The sequence below is a fragment of the Monodon monoceros genome, unplaced genomic scaffold, assembly GCF_005190385.1.
Source record: "Monodon monoceros isolate NGI ecotype Baffin Bay Population unplaced genomic scaffold, NGI_Narwhal_1 Super_Scaffold_4, whole genome shotgun sequence".
In the NCBI taxonomy this organism is placed as follows: domain Eukaryota; kingdom Metazoa; phylum Chordata; class Mammalia; order Artiodactyla; family Monodontidae; genus Monodon; species Monodon monoceros.
Window position 1 is genome coordinate 15,170,555 of NW_021703781.1, and position 16,353 is coordinate 15,186,907.

The 16,353-nt window shown below is 36.7% G+C and overlaps 1 protein-coding gene across 3 annotated transcripts in view; it reads left to right on the forward strand.

Moving 5' to 3' along the window:
• The window catches only part of REEP3 (receptor accessory protein 3), a 97,758-nt gene extending 85,930 nt beyond the window's left edge, over nt 1-11,828 (forward strand). Inside the window, exons 6-8 of one of the 3 annotated variants that reach the window (XM_029244599.1) lie at nt 1,489-1,636; nt 9,566-9,711; nt 10,403-11,828. In XM_029244599.1, coding sequence (XP_029100432.1) covers nt 1,489-1,636; nt 9,566-9,711; nt 10,403-10,459 — 351 coding nt within the window. In that variant the 3' untranslated portion in view covers nt 10,460-11,828. Of the gene's footprint in view, nt 1-1,488; nt 1,637-9,565; nt 9,721-10,402 lie in introns of all 3 variants that reach the window. The other 2 variants (XM_029244598.1, XM_029244601.1) reach the window with 2 other exon arrangements.
• Nucleotides 11,829-16,353: the final 4,525 nt, after the last annotated feature.

Here is a 16,353-nt window from a genome sequence, read left to right on the forward strand (position 1 = left end):
AATGATGAAAAGCATTGAACTTTCTGCAGTAATGGGAATGTCCTGTATCTGCACTGTCCAATACAATAGCCACTAGCCACATGTGGCTATTGAGCATTTGAAGTGTAGCTAGTGCAATTAAGGAGCTGAATTTTTAAACTTATTTAATTTTAGTTAAATTTAAATACCCACTTGTACCTAATGTCTACCATATTGTTAAGGCTTTAAAATGACTTAAAGTTAAATTGTGTGTATTAGTAGATACGCTTTGCCAGATGGTGAATTCATTAACTGAATATCTTTCATACTCAAGATTCTTTGGCTCTTAAATTTTTTTTACTGTGTTCTAGGTAGAGCCATTACCACTCCTGACTTAGCTTTAAAACAGCATCTCTAGTCATGTACCAAAATGTTCATTGCAGCTCTATTTACAATAGCCCGGAGATGGAAACAACCTAAGTGCCCATCATCGGATGAATGGATAAAGAAGATGTGGCACTTATATACAATGGAATATTACTCAGCCATAAAAAGAAACGAAATTGAGCTTTTTGTAATGAGGTGGATAGACCTAGAGTCTGTCATACAGAGTGAAGTAAGAAAGAGAAAGACAAATACCGTATGCTAACACATATATATGGAATTTAAGGGGAAAAAAATGTCATGAAGAACCTAGGGGTAAGACAGGAATAAAGAAATAGACCTACTAGAGAATGGACTTGAGGATATGGGGAGGGGGAAGGGTGAGCTGTGACAAAGCAAGAGAGAGGCATGGACATATATACACTACCAAACATAAAATAGATAGCTAGTGGGAAGCAGCCGCATAGCACAGGGAGGTCAGCTCGGTGCTTTGTGACCGCCTGGAGGGGTGGGATAGGGAGGGTGGGAGGGAGGGAGACGCAAAAGAGAAGAGATATGGGAACATATGTATATGTATAACTGATTCACTTTGTTATAAAGCAGAAACTAACACACCGTTGTAAAGCAATTATACCCCAATAAAGATGTTAAAAAGAAAATTAGGTATAGGCTATGTTATAATAAAGTAGAATTTATGTTTTAAAAAAAAGAAACAGCATCTCTTTTACTTTAAAAAGTTCTTCTGAATCATAAACGTAAGCCTCAAAGTGCTGCTTTTAGGAGAGAGAAATATTATGGATGATGTTTACAGAGGGGATAAGCTCATTATACATTTTTTTACATTCTTGAATTAAATTTAAACCTGAAATGTTTGGGAGTGGAATGTACTGATGTCTACAACTTGCTTTGAAATGCATTAAAAATTGATTGATGGATGGATAGATGGTAAATATGTGGTAAAGCAGATATAGCAAAATATAAACGATATATGGGTATCCACTGTAGAATTCTTTCAACTTTTCTGAATGTTTCATTTTAAAGTGAATAAGCTTCATGAAAAAATGTTGGAGGAAAGTTAAATGGAAACATATTAAGTATTTTAAAGTGCATTTCTTTTCTTGGACCTATCACTTCTCTGTTAAATAGAGCCAAGGAGCAATAACTGAACGTTTACGAAGTTTCAGTATGCATGATCTAACAGCTATCCAAGGTGATGAGCCTGTGGGACAAAGACCATACCAACCTCTCCCAGAAACAAAAAAGAAAAGTAAACCAGCCTCCGGTGAATCACCAGGTGTGCTTGTTTTGTTTTAATGTATTGTTCTTTCATAATTGGGATCTTGAGTCAAGATGGGTACTAAAATAATACCTGGTCGCTAGCTGAATTTGGGTAAACAACATTTATTTTTAAGCTTATACTCTTTAGCTTCACACTTAACTGTATGTAGGTCTCCTTCTCTAAATTTTCTCTAAATAAGGTTAGTGCTTGCTTTTTGTTGACTCTGGAGATAATCCAGTTAAGAAAGTAGCAGTAGCGCCTTGTGCTGCCATGAATTTTTAAAAGCAGTGGATGTGGTTACCCTCTACCACCAGCACTAGTTCTGACCTGTGATCTCTAACTTGCTACTCAAACTATGTAGTGGCATCTGAGTTTTATAATTAAACCCTCTTTAATGTAAGTGCTGTGAACAAAGAAGGATATTGACTTATAAGATAAAAAGTTTTAAGCAGGTGACAAAAGATGACAGGTTTGAAAATAGGATTACTCCCATGGAAAAATGTGTTGAAATCATGACTTGTAGACTAAGAACTACCTTGTTCTAATGTAAATTATAAGCATGTCATAGTTGATACGTTCTAAAATTTTAGTAAATTTTTGTGGTCTTAGAAACATACACATAAACAAAAAGACATAGTCCCTTAGTCATTTTTTTTGCATATAAGAAAGTTGTAGTTCAAGGCCTAATTGAGAACTAAGATCTTCAGGATATTTCTTATTAAAGTATTATTAGGTTCATAAGGTGCAGGGCTACTTGATCTTTTTTTTCTTTTTTTTAAGTAGAAGTTTTCTTCTGAGGGAGACTGAAAATCATCCTTTATAATTAAAACCAATTTGAAAAGAGCAGTCCCGAAGTGAGAGAGTAGCATTGACATATATACACTACCAAATGTGAAATAGATAGCTAGTGGGAAGCAGCTTGGTGCTTTGTGACCACCTGGGAGGGTGGGAGGGAATCGCAAGAGGGAGGGGATATGGGGATATGTGTATACGTATAGCTGATTCACTTTGTTACACAGCAGCAACTAACACACCATTGTAAAGCAATTATACTCCCATAAAGATGTTAAAAAAAAAAAAGAGGGACTTCCCTGGTGGCACAGTGGTTAAGAATCTGCCTGCCAATGCAGGGGACACGTGTTCGATCCCTGGTCCGGGAAGATCCCACATGCCGCGGAGCAACTAAGCCCATGTAACACAACTACAGGGCCTGCGCTCTAGAGCCCGTGAGCCACAACTACTGAAGCCAGTGCTCCTAGAGCCCGTGCTTTGCAACAAGAGCAGCCACTGCAATGAGAAGCCCGCGCACCACAACGAAGAGTAGCCCCCGCTCACCACAACTAGGGGAAGCCCGCGTGCATCAATGAAGACCCAACACAGCCAAAAATAATGAATTAATTAATTTTAAAAATGAAAGAAAGAAAAGAACAGTCCCTTCTTATAAAGGAAAAATAGTGAACTTTCTTCTAAGTTCTCCCCAGAATGAATAACTTTAAAAAGCTGGTGGCTATTATCTAAGAGGTAGTAATTAAGTATTGGCCATTGATTAAGGTACTAATGCCTTTAAGAGTGAGGAAACTTTGAACCTTGAACCATCATCCTTTATACTTTAATAATGTAAAAGTAGTCCCTAATAGGCATTTTCTTAATATGCATTTTAAAACTGAGGTATACTGATTTTGTTTATGGGGACTGCTATATATATTTTGCTGATTTGGACCAGTAATCTGAGTCCTTTATCAGCAGTTTATTCATAATTATACCTTAGAATTGGTTAAGAATTGTATTCCAATTACTTAAATAAAACCAGGATTATAAATTTGAAAATCCATGACACTAGTTTTATGGTATCCATCTATTAAATTTAAAATGGTGTGATTAAAATATTTTAGGATAGTGAGGTGTTAATTAGTTCTTCTGTTAAATTTTAAACCGTGAAATTAAAAGAACAAGAAAGTTGGGAAACAAACACTCTGATACACTTTTTATGAGAGTTTAAAGTAGAATAATCGTTATGGATGACAGGCTGGCAAGAATTATCAAAATGTATTCTTTTTAACTCAGCAAGAAACTTCTAAGAACATGTCATAAGGAAATAATCAGACAAGTGTTCAAAGATACAGATACAAAGATGTATGAATGTTCATCTTGTTGTTGTTTATAGTAACAAAATATTGGAACAAACCAAATTCCTAAGAGAAATGGGTAAGAAAAAAGGTGGCTATTAGCCGTGAAAAATAATAATGTCAGTTTATACTTACTGACATGAAAACATATCCAGATTGGGGGCGGGGGAGAACAATAACAGTGAAACAATGTGTGTGTTATGATCCTATACCATAGAGGAACAATAGATAGACGATGAAATGGATTAATATATGTGAAGTTGTTTCTCAGATATATGTACATAGAGGAGAGTCTGGAAGAGAGTCTAAATGCTGCTAACTAAAATGTTAACAGCATTTACCTCTGAGTTTTGGGGTTTTAGTGATTTTTTTTTTTTAACCAACCTGTTACCCTTAAAATCAAAAATAAAACCTACTTCTTGTTTTGAAAACAATTAAGGTATTCATTTTTTTATATCATGAATTTTTTTCTATTTTATTTACTTCCAAACTTCCTCAAGAAAAGCAAGTTGGTACATTTTTTAGTGTGGGAAGTATATTTATATTGCAAAGTCTGTTTACTAATATTTCGTGTAATCAATACAGTTAGCTCAGAACACAAGCAAATTCAAATATTTGGAAAAGTGGTTCCCTTTTGAAAACTAGTAATGGCTTGCTCTGAGCGGTTTGAGGTTAGCTGATTGAGAGAAGTCTTGCTTTGATGAAGTTACTCAAGTCCGCATGTTGTCACCATGGGAAAAAGAGCTCCCTCCAAATGCTTTTTTGTAAGAAAATAGACACCTTGAACATGATGTTCACTTCCTTAGAAAGAACACCAAATTCTGATAAGTGGAAATATTTTTTCTGCAAAGAACCTGCTGCTCCCATATTAGTTAAAAATGGTTCAATATTCAGTTTCAATATACCAGCACATAAAGAGATTTCTGTTTTGTCTTATTTTTGATGCTTTACATATTTATTTAATCCTTAAGATGACTATGCAGGTTAAATATTTTTATCCTTATTTTGTAGATGAATAAACTGAGACTTAAGGAGATTAAATGACTTGTCAAAGACCACATACTCAATGACAGAAATGAAGTATCCAAGGTTCCTAACCTAATTCTTACTCTTTTTTTACTTTATAAAGAGACTGCACTTAGTGAGACACTTGGGCTGGAACAATGAATTCAAACAATTTGGCAGGGGTGACCTTAGAGGTGCTTTAGTCAAAGATGGCAAATAAGTGACATGCCTCCTCTCTGCTCCTGTGCCCATGGCAGCCATTGCTAATGGATTGTGGCACTTCCCACGCTGGCTCAGAATCCCTCTCAACACAGTGCCCCAGACAGCTCAACTGGCTCAGAGTTGGCATTCACATAGAAACGTATTCATCTCCCATCCGCCTCAACAGCTTACCAGATAGGAAAACTGAGACCCAGAGAGGCAAGACTCACTCAAGATCTTAACAGCTGTTAAGTGGCCAAGTACTCATTTCTCCTCACATGGATCCAGGGCCCCTTCCACCACGATAACTAAGGCCGCTTCCAAGTCAACTTTCCATGATTCTGCACTTACATTAATACATTAATACACGGAAACTGCTTAGCACAGTGCCTGGTCCATGCTAAGTACTGGATCAGTATTGGCTATTATTATTATAAGGGGGGAGGGGGGACTTAAAATATACCAATTCTAAGATGTACGAGCTATGAATAAAACCAGGTCAGTTTGCAAAAGCATCTGCTACTTTTCCTAAAATGGTAACAGAGCTCTGGGCCGAAGGTGGTCAAACAGCTGCAGCCTTAGGCCTCAGGGCCCCCAGCAACACAGACTCCTCATTCTTAGGTCCTCAGTCACTCCCCCTCAGGAATGTGCATGGACAGCCCCATTCTGAGGATTTTGCCCAGTCTAGACTGATGACGGAAAGCAGCCGACCTTGGCATCACCTTTGTCGGCGCCAGCAGCACCCCACCAGCTTCCCCTTGCCTGGGCTTGGAAGACCTGCAAACCATTCAGCCAACTTGCCAGGCTCCTGTTCAGATAGGGCATCCAGATTCGGGCTTTTCTCGTAATCTCGGGTCTCCCCCTCCTCCGAAGTCTTTAAAATCCTCGGACAACTTTGATTAATACTATTTCCACCACTCACAGCAGAATTTTCATACATACTCATTTTCAGGTTTTTAAGTGGAATAGAAAATGAATATTTTATTGAAGATATTTGACTTGACTCCTCTCTTTTTGATGCAGTTTAGTTTAATAACTTGCTAAATTAAGCTTGTCGACTTCATCTCCTAACAGATCCCAAATTTGGCTCCTGTCTCCTCAATCCCTGGACTCTTTATCATTTCTGGCCTGTTGTACTGCAGTAACCTCCCTGCTTCCAGTCTCATCCACTTCTGATTCATTCTCCAAAGTACAAGAAGACTCCTTTAGAGAAACAAAATCTAATCATGTCGCCCTCCGATTAAAATGCTTCAATGCCCCCTCCCCCTTGCTCTCTGAAGCCCAAGCTCAATAGCGTGTGGTATATTAGCTCCCCAGACTTGGCATCACACTCTTTCATGTGCTCGGTGTATAGAATTATGAGTCTTGCAGGATTCGGCTTGGCCAACACCTCCTACAAGAAGTCTTCTCTTACCACCCACTTCCCCTACTGTGTGCTCCTGTAGCACCTTGGCCTTGTCTTCTGTTTACAGCATTTATTACAGTATTGTCATGCCCACTAGACTCTGTCTCCTCTACTGGACTATATATTTCTTAGGGTAGAAGACAGTTGTGTGTTTTTCAACATAGTATCCCCCATAATTTAGTACACTGCCTCACACATAGCAATATTTTAAAAATATCAATACTTGGGCTTCCCTGGTGGCACAGTGGTTGGGAGTCCGCCTGCCAATGCAGGGGACGCAGGTTCGTGTCCCGGTCCAGGAGGATCCCACATGCCACGGAGCGGCTGGGCCCGTCAGCCATGGCCGCTGAGCCTGCGCGTCCGGAGCCTGTGCTCCGCAACGGGAGAGGCCACAACAGTAAGAGGCCCGTGTACCGAAAAAAAAAAAAATATATATATATATATATATATATATATATATATATATATATATATATCAATACTTGTGGAATAACAAATCAATCCATCACTTTTCCTGAAACAATATTTAGAAAACTAAGATTTTTTTTTAGTTGAAATTAGGAAGCAAAGAATAAGATGTATATATAATTATCATTTTGAATGCAATGCCAATTCCTAATCACATGAAGGGAGAGGCAGTTGAAATAGCAAGGGCCGTGTTTGTTGAAATGTAGCCTTATGCTTCATCTATGGCCTTAGAGAACTTTTTGATCACAGTTGCTTCCTTTCTGATTCTTTCCTTGATTCCTTATTCTATGTTTTACCTTAGTTTTATTATATTGGGATTAGGGGTATTATATAAGCAACAGCAATAGAGAAAAATCTACAAATGGCAATCTAAAAATATTTTTTCTGGTTTATATTCCCCGTTTATAGAAGTAATACAATTTTTTAAATAAAAATTTGGCAACTTTTTTTAAAAAAGGAAAAATTAAGAAATTTAAAATCACTTAAAAGCCCACTTCCAACAGATATAATGGTTTATTTTTATGTTTTTCAACACTTTGTTTCTATACATACATTTTTTTCCACTTAATATTGGACCAAGAGGGTTTTCCCAGGACTACTGACCCCATTCCCTCCCCTGGCCACACTGACCTCCTCACAGCTCTTCCACACAGTTATGCTTCCCAATGCCCCGGGGCCTTTGCACGTGCTATCATGTCTACCTAGAATAAAATTCCTCCGACTGCTGCAGGAAAGCAAAGGATCTTGACCTATGTAATGACTGATTCTACTTCCAAATCCTTCCTGATTTCTAGCCTAGAAGTCTGGCAGCATAAAATTGTACTTCCTAAATATATAATTAAAGATGTTTATCTTATTATGAGACGAGGAAGCTTTTTTTTAAATTAATTTTTATTGGAGTATGGTTGCTTTACAATGTTATGTTAGCCTCCACTGCACAACAAAATCAAAATGAATCAGCTATACACATATAGATATCCCTTCCATTTTGGACTTCCCTCCCATTTAGGTTACCACAGTGCATTAGGTAGAGTTCCCTGTGCTATACAGTATGTTCCCATTATAACTCTTCATAGTTTGCTTAGTGATGCTCAAGTTATTCATGTCCTATGAGAGCAGATTAATAAACAATTATTCAGTATACTTTTCTTCACATGCAAAAAGTCCATCTCTTGCCCCCTCCTAAGCCTGGAAAACCTGCTACTTTTTTCTCATCTGAAGAAGGTATCTATGCTCCTTACCTTTATTGAAGGAGAATTTGAAACATAATGGGGCCTTGTAATGTCACCCCTGTCTTTCTTTTTTTTTTTCTTTTTTTTTTGGCCGCTCCCTGCGGCTTATGGGATCTTAGTTCCCAAGCCAGGGATGGAACCCGGGCCCTCGGCAGTGAAAACACAGAGTCCTAACCACTGGACCGCCAGGGAAGTCCCTCACCACTATCTTTATAACCTACCTAGTACTCCAGTTGCCTTAGACTTGAGCCCCTCTCTTGCGCCATCCAGGCAGTAGTTCTCAAAGTGTGGGCCCGGGACCAGTAGCATAAGCATCACCTGGGAACTTGCTAGGAATGTAGATTCTCAGCCCCACACCAGGCCCAGCAATGTGTGGATCAGTAAATTCTCCAGGTGACTCTAATAGGTGCTAATAAGTTTGTGCTAATAAACTCTAATAAAGTTTGAGAACCACTGCTTCAGGAATGGGAGTGTTCTTGTCCCTGAATCCCAGCCTCTCAGGGTGCTCTCAGATTTCCTGACAGTAACCAGCCTGACTGCCTAGATGTTTGCATATTGGCCAATGTTAAGTCTTCGTTGCTACACATAGCAGCCTGTTAGCACACCCACAGGATCCATCTCTTACTGACCCTCCTGATGCTGGCTATTTTCTTTGACTAACATCAGTCATCATAGCCTGTGGTGTTTCTAATTACTGTAGCCTGTCTGGTTGGGTTTTATCTTAGCAGCTGCAACAGTGTCAGTTTAACTTCTCCATCACCTGCCCCCAGTGAACTATCTTGCCCATAGTTCTATCCCCTTTGGGTTTTATATGATTCCTTAAGTTCACTCTACCATTTCTGGTCTTGACAAAAGGTTTGACACGTTGGGGAGTGAGAAGGACCCTGAGTTCCTAATTAAAGTCAAAGGTACAAATAACAGACCAAAACACACTGTTGCTTAGGTTGCTTAGAATTCACAAAAATTGAGGACTTCCCAGGTGGTCCAGTGGTTAAGACTTTGCTACCAATGCAGGGGGCCCGGTTTCGATCCCTGGTCAGGGAACTAGATCCCACCCACATGCCACAACTAAAGATCCTGCATGCTGCAACTAAGACCTGGTGCAGCCAAATAAATAAATAAATATTTTAAAAAAAAATTTCACAAAAAGGAGAAAGGGCAGGAAGAGACTTTTCACTGTGTATCTATTTATATTCTTTGACTTTCGAACAAGACAGCCGTGTTAACCTACTAAAAAATAAAGTATTTTTAATTCTGAAAAATGCATAGTAAAAATAGGAATGGCCAGGGAAAACTTCCTGGAAGAAATGAGTTATGAGCCTCCTCTAGAATAGTGCAAGGGGCAAAGATTGATGGTAAAGGGCAGGGAACGCCTTCCAGATGAGACAGGGAGAAGAGCAAGCTGGCAAATGCAGAGCATGCAGAGAGCCGCCAACAGACAGGGTGAAGAGGCGGTGCTAACTGGCATCCTTTTACCAAAACATACTGGTTTTGACAACTCGTCTAGGTGATGGAATTCCACTGAGAGACAGAGATGAGAAAACAGATGAAGAAGCGGATGGGCCATATTCAGATGATGAGATGTTAACACACAAAGGGCTACGAAGATCACAAAGCATGAAATCTGTGAAAACCGTGAAAGGCCGAAAAGAGGTTAGTCAGGTATAGAGTTGTTTTCCCAGTGATTACTATTTAGGGGTTTCCTGCTGCATTCGCATTTAGGGTATCCGTAGATGAAGGGTCGGAATAATAGAGCACCGGCTATATTTAAAATTCTTTATTCAAATCAGATGGATTACGATCTCTGGAAATTTAGAAAATGGCAGATTCCTAGTCTTCCACTCTAAGTAGAAAACGGTATTCTCACACAGCAAAATCCTACGGTTGATGTGAGTACCCAGTGCCAGCCCTACGTATATGCAAGAAAAAGCAGTATTAAGTATGTGCTTTTGTTCTGAACCAACTCTAAATAAGGATTAAATAGTAAAAGTCTATCCATAATAATATGTTGTCTTTGTGCCCAGAAAGCAGTGGAGGATTTCAGCGAATGACCTCCGGTTATTGTGAGCAATGTTCATTGACATGTACCCAGCAAAGCATAAATAATAACAGCGTTAATAACAGTTTTCATTTTTTATCAGTGATCATAATCTGTGCATATATGCAACATAATGCCAACTACATTTTGGAGTATATAGGTAGTGCTGTCTTTTGAGTACACACTTAGCGCATAATTGATTCTTTATATCAGAAAAGTTAAAAAATTATTACTGTGATTATGAGCTATTAAGTCCTGTCTTATTTCAAAACCTAAGTCATAATAATAACACATTTCTCTCTTCAGGTGCGGTATGGGTCACTGAAATACAAAGTGAAGAAGAGACCACAAGTTTATTTTTAGTCATGTACATGTCAAGTATCCCAAGACAAATTATGCTAATACATCAACTTTTTTTCTAACATATATTCAGGATTTATACATTAAAATAATTCTTTAAATTGTGGCGGTCATAGGGTTTACTTTCATCTATTTAAATAGCTTTTATTTCTTTAACAATTACTTCCAAATCTTGACTACTAAAGGTAGTTATACAAAAATTGATAGATATATCAGAAATAATAGAATACTGTGTTATCTATTGTCACATTCTTCAGAACACTGAGTGCCTGTGATGTAAAGTGAAACACAAACCCACAGTATACTTGAAAAGAGTCTTTTTATGGTTCAAGATACACCAGATTTTGTGATATTGTATTGTGTTTACCTATATTTCTGTTACTATCCTCTCTGTCACATGAGGATAGTAATTAAATAGGCCTCTGATCCAGCAGTGATAGAACAAGGGTATAATGTAAGATAAAGTACGCTTTATATTCTCCAAATTTTTACTTTGTTAATACTTTCTAGTTTTTCCACCATCAACTGAAAGTTTTCAAGGCAAATGTTTGAAAACCAGGTATCTACATAGCACTTTCATTCCTGACTAGTTTTGCACACTTGAAAATTGTTTACTTATTTTACAACTGTACATTTATTTTAAGTTTTATTAACACTGTGTTTATTGTTATTTGTCATATTCTGGCATGTCAAATTTATGCCTTGAATTACATCATCTCTTTTCCTGTGGGTTTCATTAGTTATATTCATTTAATTTTAATAATAAAAACCAGAGCTTATTTTTCAATTTTAACTATTTTTACTTACCTTCTTTACAGATAAGAAGTTATTTTAAAACTCACCAGCTTCCCATATTTAGCTCTATAGTGTAGTTGAACTTAGCATGTTTTTGTTAACACTGGTTATGTTTTCAGCTTTTAAAAGTGGTAGCTTTTGTGAAATGGAGTCATAGACCAGTATAGCACTGAGGTATCTTCTAATTCATGAAATTAACCAACAGCCAATCCATTCACAAGCTTGGCACTGATACGAGCTGCTGATTTATAAATCTGGCATTGACTAGAACCATTTGAATCACTTCACTTCTAGCTGAAATAATTTCCTGAAGATACCTGCCAATGCAAAATACAAATGTTGTTAATCTTACATGTTAGAAATTATTATAATAGATTTTAGAAAAATACCATTTTTTTTAATCCAAGAGAATTTGAGTTACTGAACTTTGAGGTTTTTTAGGTGGCATAGGTAACTATGCATTATGAACTCTAAGTAAATATATTTCTGATGATGGTTTTAGTGATCAGTAATCAAATTTGTATTATTATACTTGTTCAGAAATTTACTTGATTTTTCTGTTTGTCCAAAAGAAAAAGCAGTGAGAGAGATTTGTAAGATCTTTGACCTTTCTACCTTCTAAGAAATGAAGCCAGCTAGCAATGTATATTCAGGACCTACTCAGAGTGTTGGTAGAGAACAGAATGTTTACTCAGGAGTACCTTAATATAATTCATACATTTCTCCTGATACAAGTCTTAAAATGTCTTCTAGATTATCTTACATTCTTGATAAGTACCACCGACTAAAACTTCATTCAACTTATTTTCCCCCAAAGTTTAATTCCATGAATATCTTCATCTATTTTACCTTGACTAATTTTTAGCCTCTTCGTTTCTGGAAAGACTCTTTGTGTTCAAAATTTCTATGAATTCTGGTTATAAACTCTTGGAAGAGAGTTTTATTTATTTTGCCTAGTACTAGACTTCCCAGTATAAATGCTACCTGTGCCATGCTTATCTTTCCTACACAAAGGCAGTGTCATTTCAAATTGCCTGACAAGGTCATGTAAGTAAGTGACTTTGTATCAAAAACATTACCTTTGGGGGCTGATTTGCACCACTGTATTTTTTTTCAAGTCTAATTTCAGTATTAAACCTATTCTTTAATTATAGTAAACTCATGAATACTGTCCTAAATTGGAGGAATTATTTATCCCTCTACACTTCTAGAATCAAAACGTTTAATGGAGGACAACACTAGTTTCAAAGAGATAATGCAAGTCCTTCTGTTTAATTTTATCTCTTTACACTTAACAATGCTTCCTCTGATGTGTTTTATATCCTTATATACAGTCAATGTCATTTTGCTGGTCTATCATTTCCTTTCTTTCCTTTTCTTACATTTCTTAAATTTGCTTCTTTTATGTGTGTTTTAGCATGCTTTCTTTTGAATTTTGTATAATAAATGTAAATTTTTGTTTCTTTTAAGGTGGAACAGGTCATTTTTTGTTTTTCTGCTTTTAAGTCTAATGCTTTTAAAAGAGGTGTGTTAATCCCTAGAGCACAGTGCCTTGCTTCCCCCATTGCTTACCACTTGGCAGATGGGCATTGGATGCTGCACGAGCCTTTAGGGCACTGTTTTGGTAGCTGTTAAAGTTTATCCAGAAATTGTAGCTGGTGTTTTATTTTATTATATAGTCATTCAACTTGTTCATAATATTAACTATTTCCAGGGTTTGTTTGGAAGTACTAATTGATCTATTCTTTAGTTCACCATATTTTTTCTGGTATAAAAATGGGCCCGAAATAAGCCTTATTGCTAAGGAATTAATTATGTAAACCCCCATAGACCCTGCATAAGATTCCCTCCACACACTTCCCTATATGTATGTGGAATTGGGTAGAAAATGATGGTGCCAGCATTACCAATTATAAATACTTGAGTACACAGATTGATGGAACAAAATTATTAAAGTGTTTTCAGGGAACTTAATCCATATGTCACCACCAAAGATTTCTACAGTGTTATATGATATGTAAATATTCCAAATTTCTGTAAAACATTGGTTAGATAAATGTTTTTCTTTCTTTCTTTCTTTCTTTTTAAGTAACAGTTTGTACTCTAGAATGCTTGAACTGTTGTGTTATTAGAAATAATACAACCGTTAAATGTTAGTAATTTGTATTTTTAAATGGAATGAACTAAATTTTTATTTTGATTTTCTTTTATCAGGAAAAATAAGAAGTTAATATGTATTGAAAAGCAATTTCCTATGTGTTTTTCTGTTTAAGTTGATCCATATGCAAAGCAGTTATATAAATTTTGATAAGATCATTATTGTGGTATGCAGTGTATGTTTCTCAGTAAACATCACTTAAGAGTAAAGCTTTCTGAAAGGAAAGTACAGCATTTATTCTCTTAATGTTTTTAAGACTTAATCTTCTAGTAGTTTTCTACAGATATAATGTATTTTAACTCTTTAAACATTGACCATGAATTAACATTTTCTCTTCTAACACCTTTTAAATCTATGTACTTTAGTAGTTAAGAGAAAGCAGTTTTGCAATTTTTAATCCCTTTGTAAAGGCTGTCTTTAGGCCTAGTATGGCGGTAATTTTACAAATGTGGTTTTTCAAAACTAATATAAAATAAACTCATTTTATTAGTGGTAACTTGTATATTTTTCCTGTGTCAGAATATATATGTTAGGTTCCATGAAATTACATTATTTATTACTGAGTGTCTCTTGATTAAATAGTAGACACCATAGGTACACACTTAAGATACAAATCATAGAGCAAATTATAAAAATCATATACATTCTTTGAAATATTGCCATTTGCAACAACATGGGTGGACCTAGAGAATATCACAGTAAGTGAAGTTAAGTCCAAGAAAGACAAGTACTATATGGTATCACTCATATGTGGGATCTGAAAAATAATACAAATGAATCTATATACAAAACAGAAACAGACTCAGAGACATAGAAAACAAACTTATGGTTACCAAAGTGGAAAGGGGTGTGGTATACATTAGGAGTATGGGATTAACAGATACAAACTACTATACATAAAATAGAGGGCCTTCCCTGGTGGCACAGTGGTTAAGAATCCACCTCCCAATGCAGGGGACACAGGTTCGAGCCCTGGTCCAGGAAGATCCCACATGCCATGGAGCAGCTAAGCCCATGCGCCACAACTACTGAGCCTGCACTCTAGAGCCCACGAGCCGCAACTACTGAGCCCGTGTGCCACAACTACTGAAGCCCGTGCCTAGAGCCCGTGCTCTGTAATAAGTGAAGCCACCACGATGAGAAGCCCATGCACCACAATGAAGAGTAGCCCCCGCTCACCACAACTAGAGAAAGCCCGCACACAGCGACAAAGACCAACACAGCCAAAAATGAATAATAAAATAAAATAAAATAGATAAGTAACAAGAATTTACTGTATAGCACAGGGAACTATATTCAATATCTTGTAATAACCTATAGTGGAAAATAATCTGAAAAAATATATACATGTATAACTGAAAAAAATCATACATTCTGGAATGCTCATCCATAGGATTACAAAAGAAACAACTGTTAAATTGAATGTTAGAAAAAGAAGGTAGGAAAAAACAACCAGTACAGAAACCCTAGCCATCAATTTATATTGTTAGCTGTCTCAGACATAAAATATAACACAAAATTCAATTTTATGTATCCTGGAAATGTTCTGGGGTTCCATCTGTTTTAAAGTCAGATGTCTGCCTCGCATTTAAACTTTAAAGAGAAAGCCTGTGTTTAAAAAAGTTTCTTTGTGTGACTTCATTATGATATGTAATGTTTTAAAGTATTTCCAAATGGAGTTATATTTTCGCTTTTATTGGGATACATATCCTTGTGTTAATCCAAAGAAGTTAGAAATTTAAATAAATATTCAAAAGAATACAATGAATATATGAACTGCAGCATTTTATTCAGTGTTTTATTCTCCCTTTTAGTGGTTCACTGTTCTTCAGAAAGAAATTCATGGAACAAAAATCATGTCAGAGGGCGTCCCTGGTGGCGCAGTTGGTTGGGACTCTGCCTGCCGATGCAGGGGACGCGGGTTCGTGCCCCGGTCCGGGAGGGTCCCACATGCCGCGGAGCGGCTGGGCCCGTGAGCCATGGCCGCTGGGCCTGCGCGTCCAGAGCCTGTGCTCCGCAACGGGAGAGGCCACAACGGTGAGAGGCCCGCGTACCGCAAAAAAAAAAAAAAAATCATGTCAGAGACTGATTCATTGTTCCCTGGAAAACATTCTGCCTTTTACCTACCCATCAGTATTCTATTCTTGAAACTCTCTCCTTATGGTCTGGTTTTAGTAACATTTTTTAAATTGATTTTTATAAGACGATGCTTTGAACTGAAATTTTAACACACAAGATTGATAACTGTCCATAAGTATAGGATACTAAGAGACTGTACTCAAAAAAGCAGGAAAATCACCCCATTGACTCTTAGTTTACCTGGCAATCCCAGATTAAAGACAAGGGGAAAGAGGGAAAAAAAGGAAAATATGGTATTTTGGCACTATGTGCAAATCAAATAATTTTTTCATTCAAAAATATTCCTTGAGTGTCTACTGTGTATGGTAGCTCTGCACAATACCTATGTCCAAGTAGGATAGCATAACAATTAATTTAAGGAAAATAATTCTTGATTTAAAAATAACAAATTCATTGTTACCAAATGTTCAGATGGAGTATTATTTATGCTTTGATTTCTCCTAGGTTGTTGAATAATTTATTTGGTTTCTCTCAAAGCAGGTTTTGGTTTTTGGTGTTTTGTTTTTTTTTTTAATTCTTGGTTCTCTTCTTTCCCTTACCTCTTACATCTGATACATTAGTAAGTCCTTTCAGCTCTCTCCAAAATATATACTGAATTTGACCATTAAAATCACCTCCCCTTCATTTTCCCTATTTTAAGCCATCATCATCTTTCACCTGGAGTACTCAGGGCATAAATGTTATTTAAGGCAGAATTTCTTGAAACTTTACTACATTTTTTGTAGCCTTGCAAATTTTTCAAGGTGACTTTTAACCTTGAGTTCCATAGAACTGTCACAGTTTCTTATCTTTTCAACTGTATTTT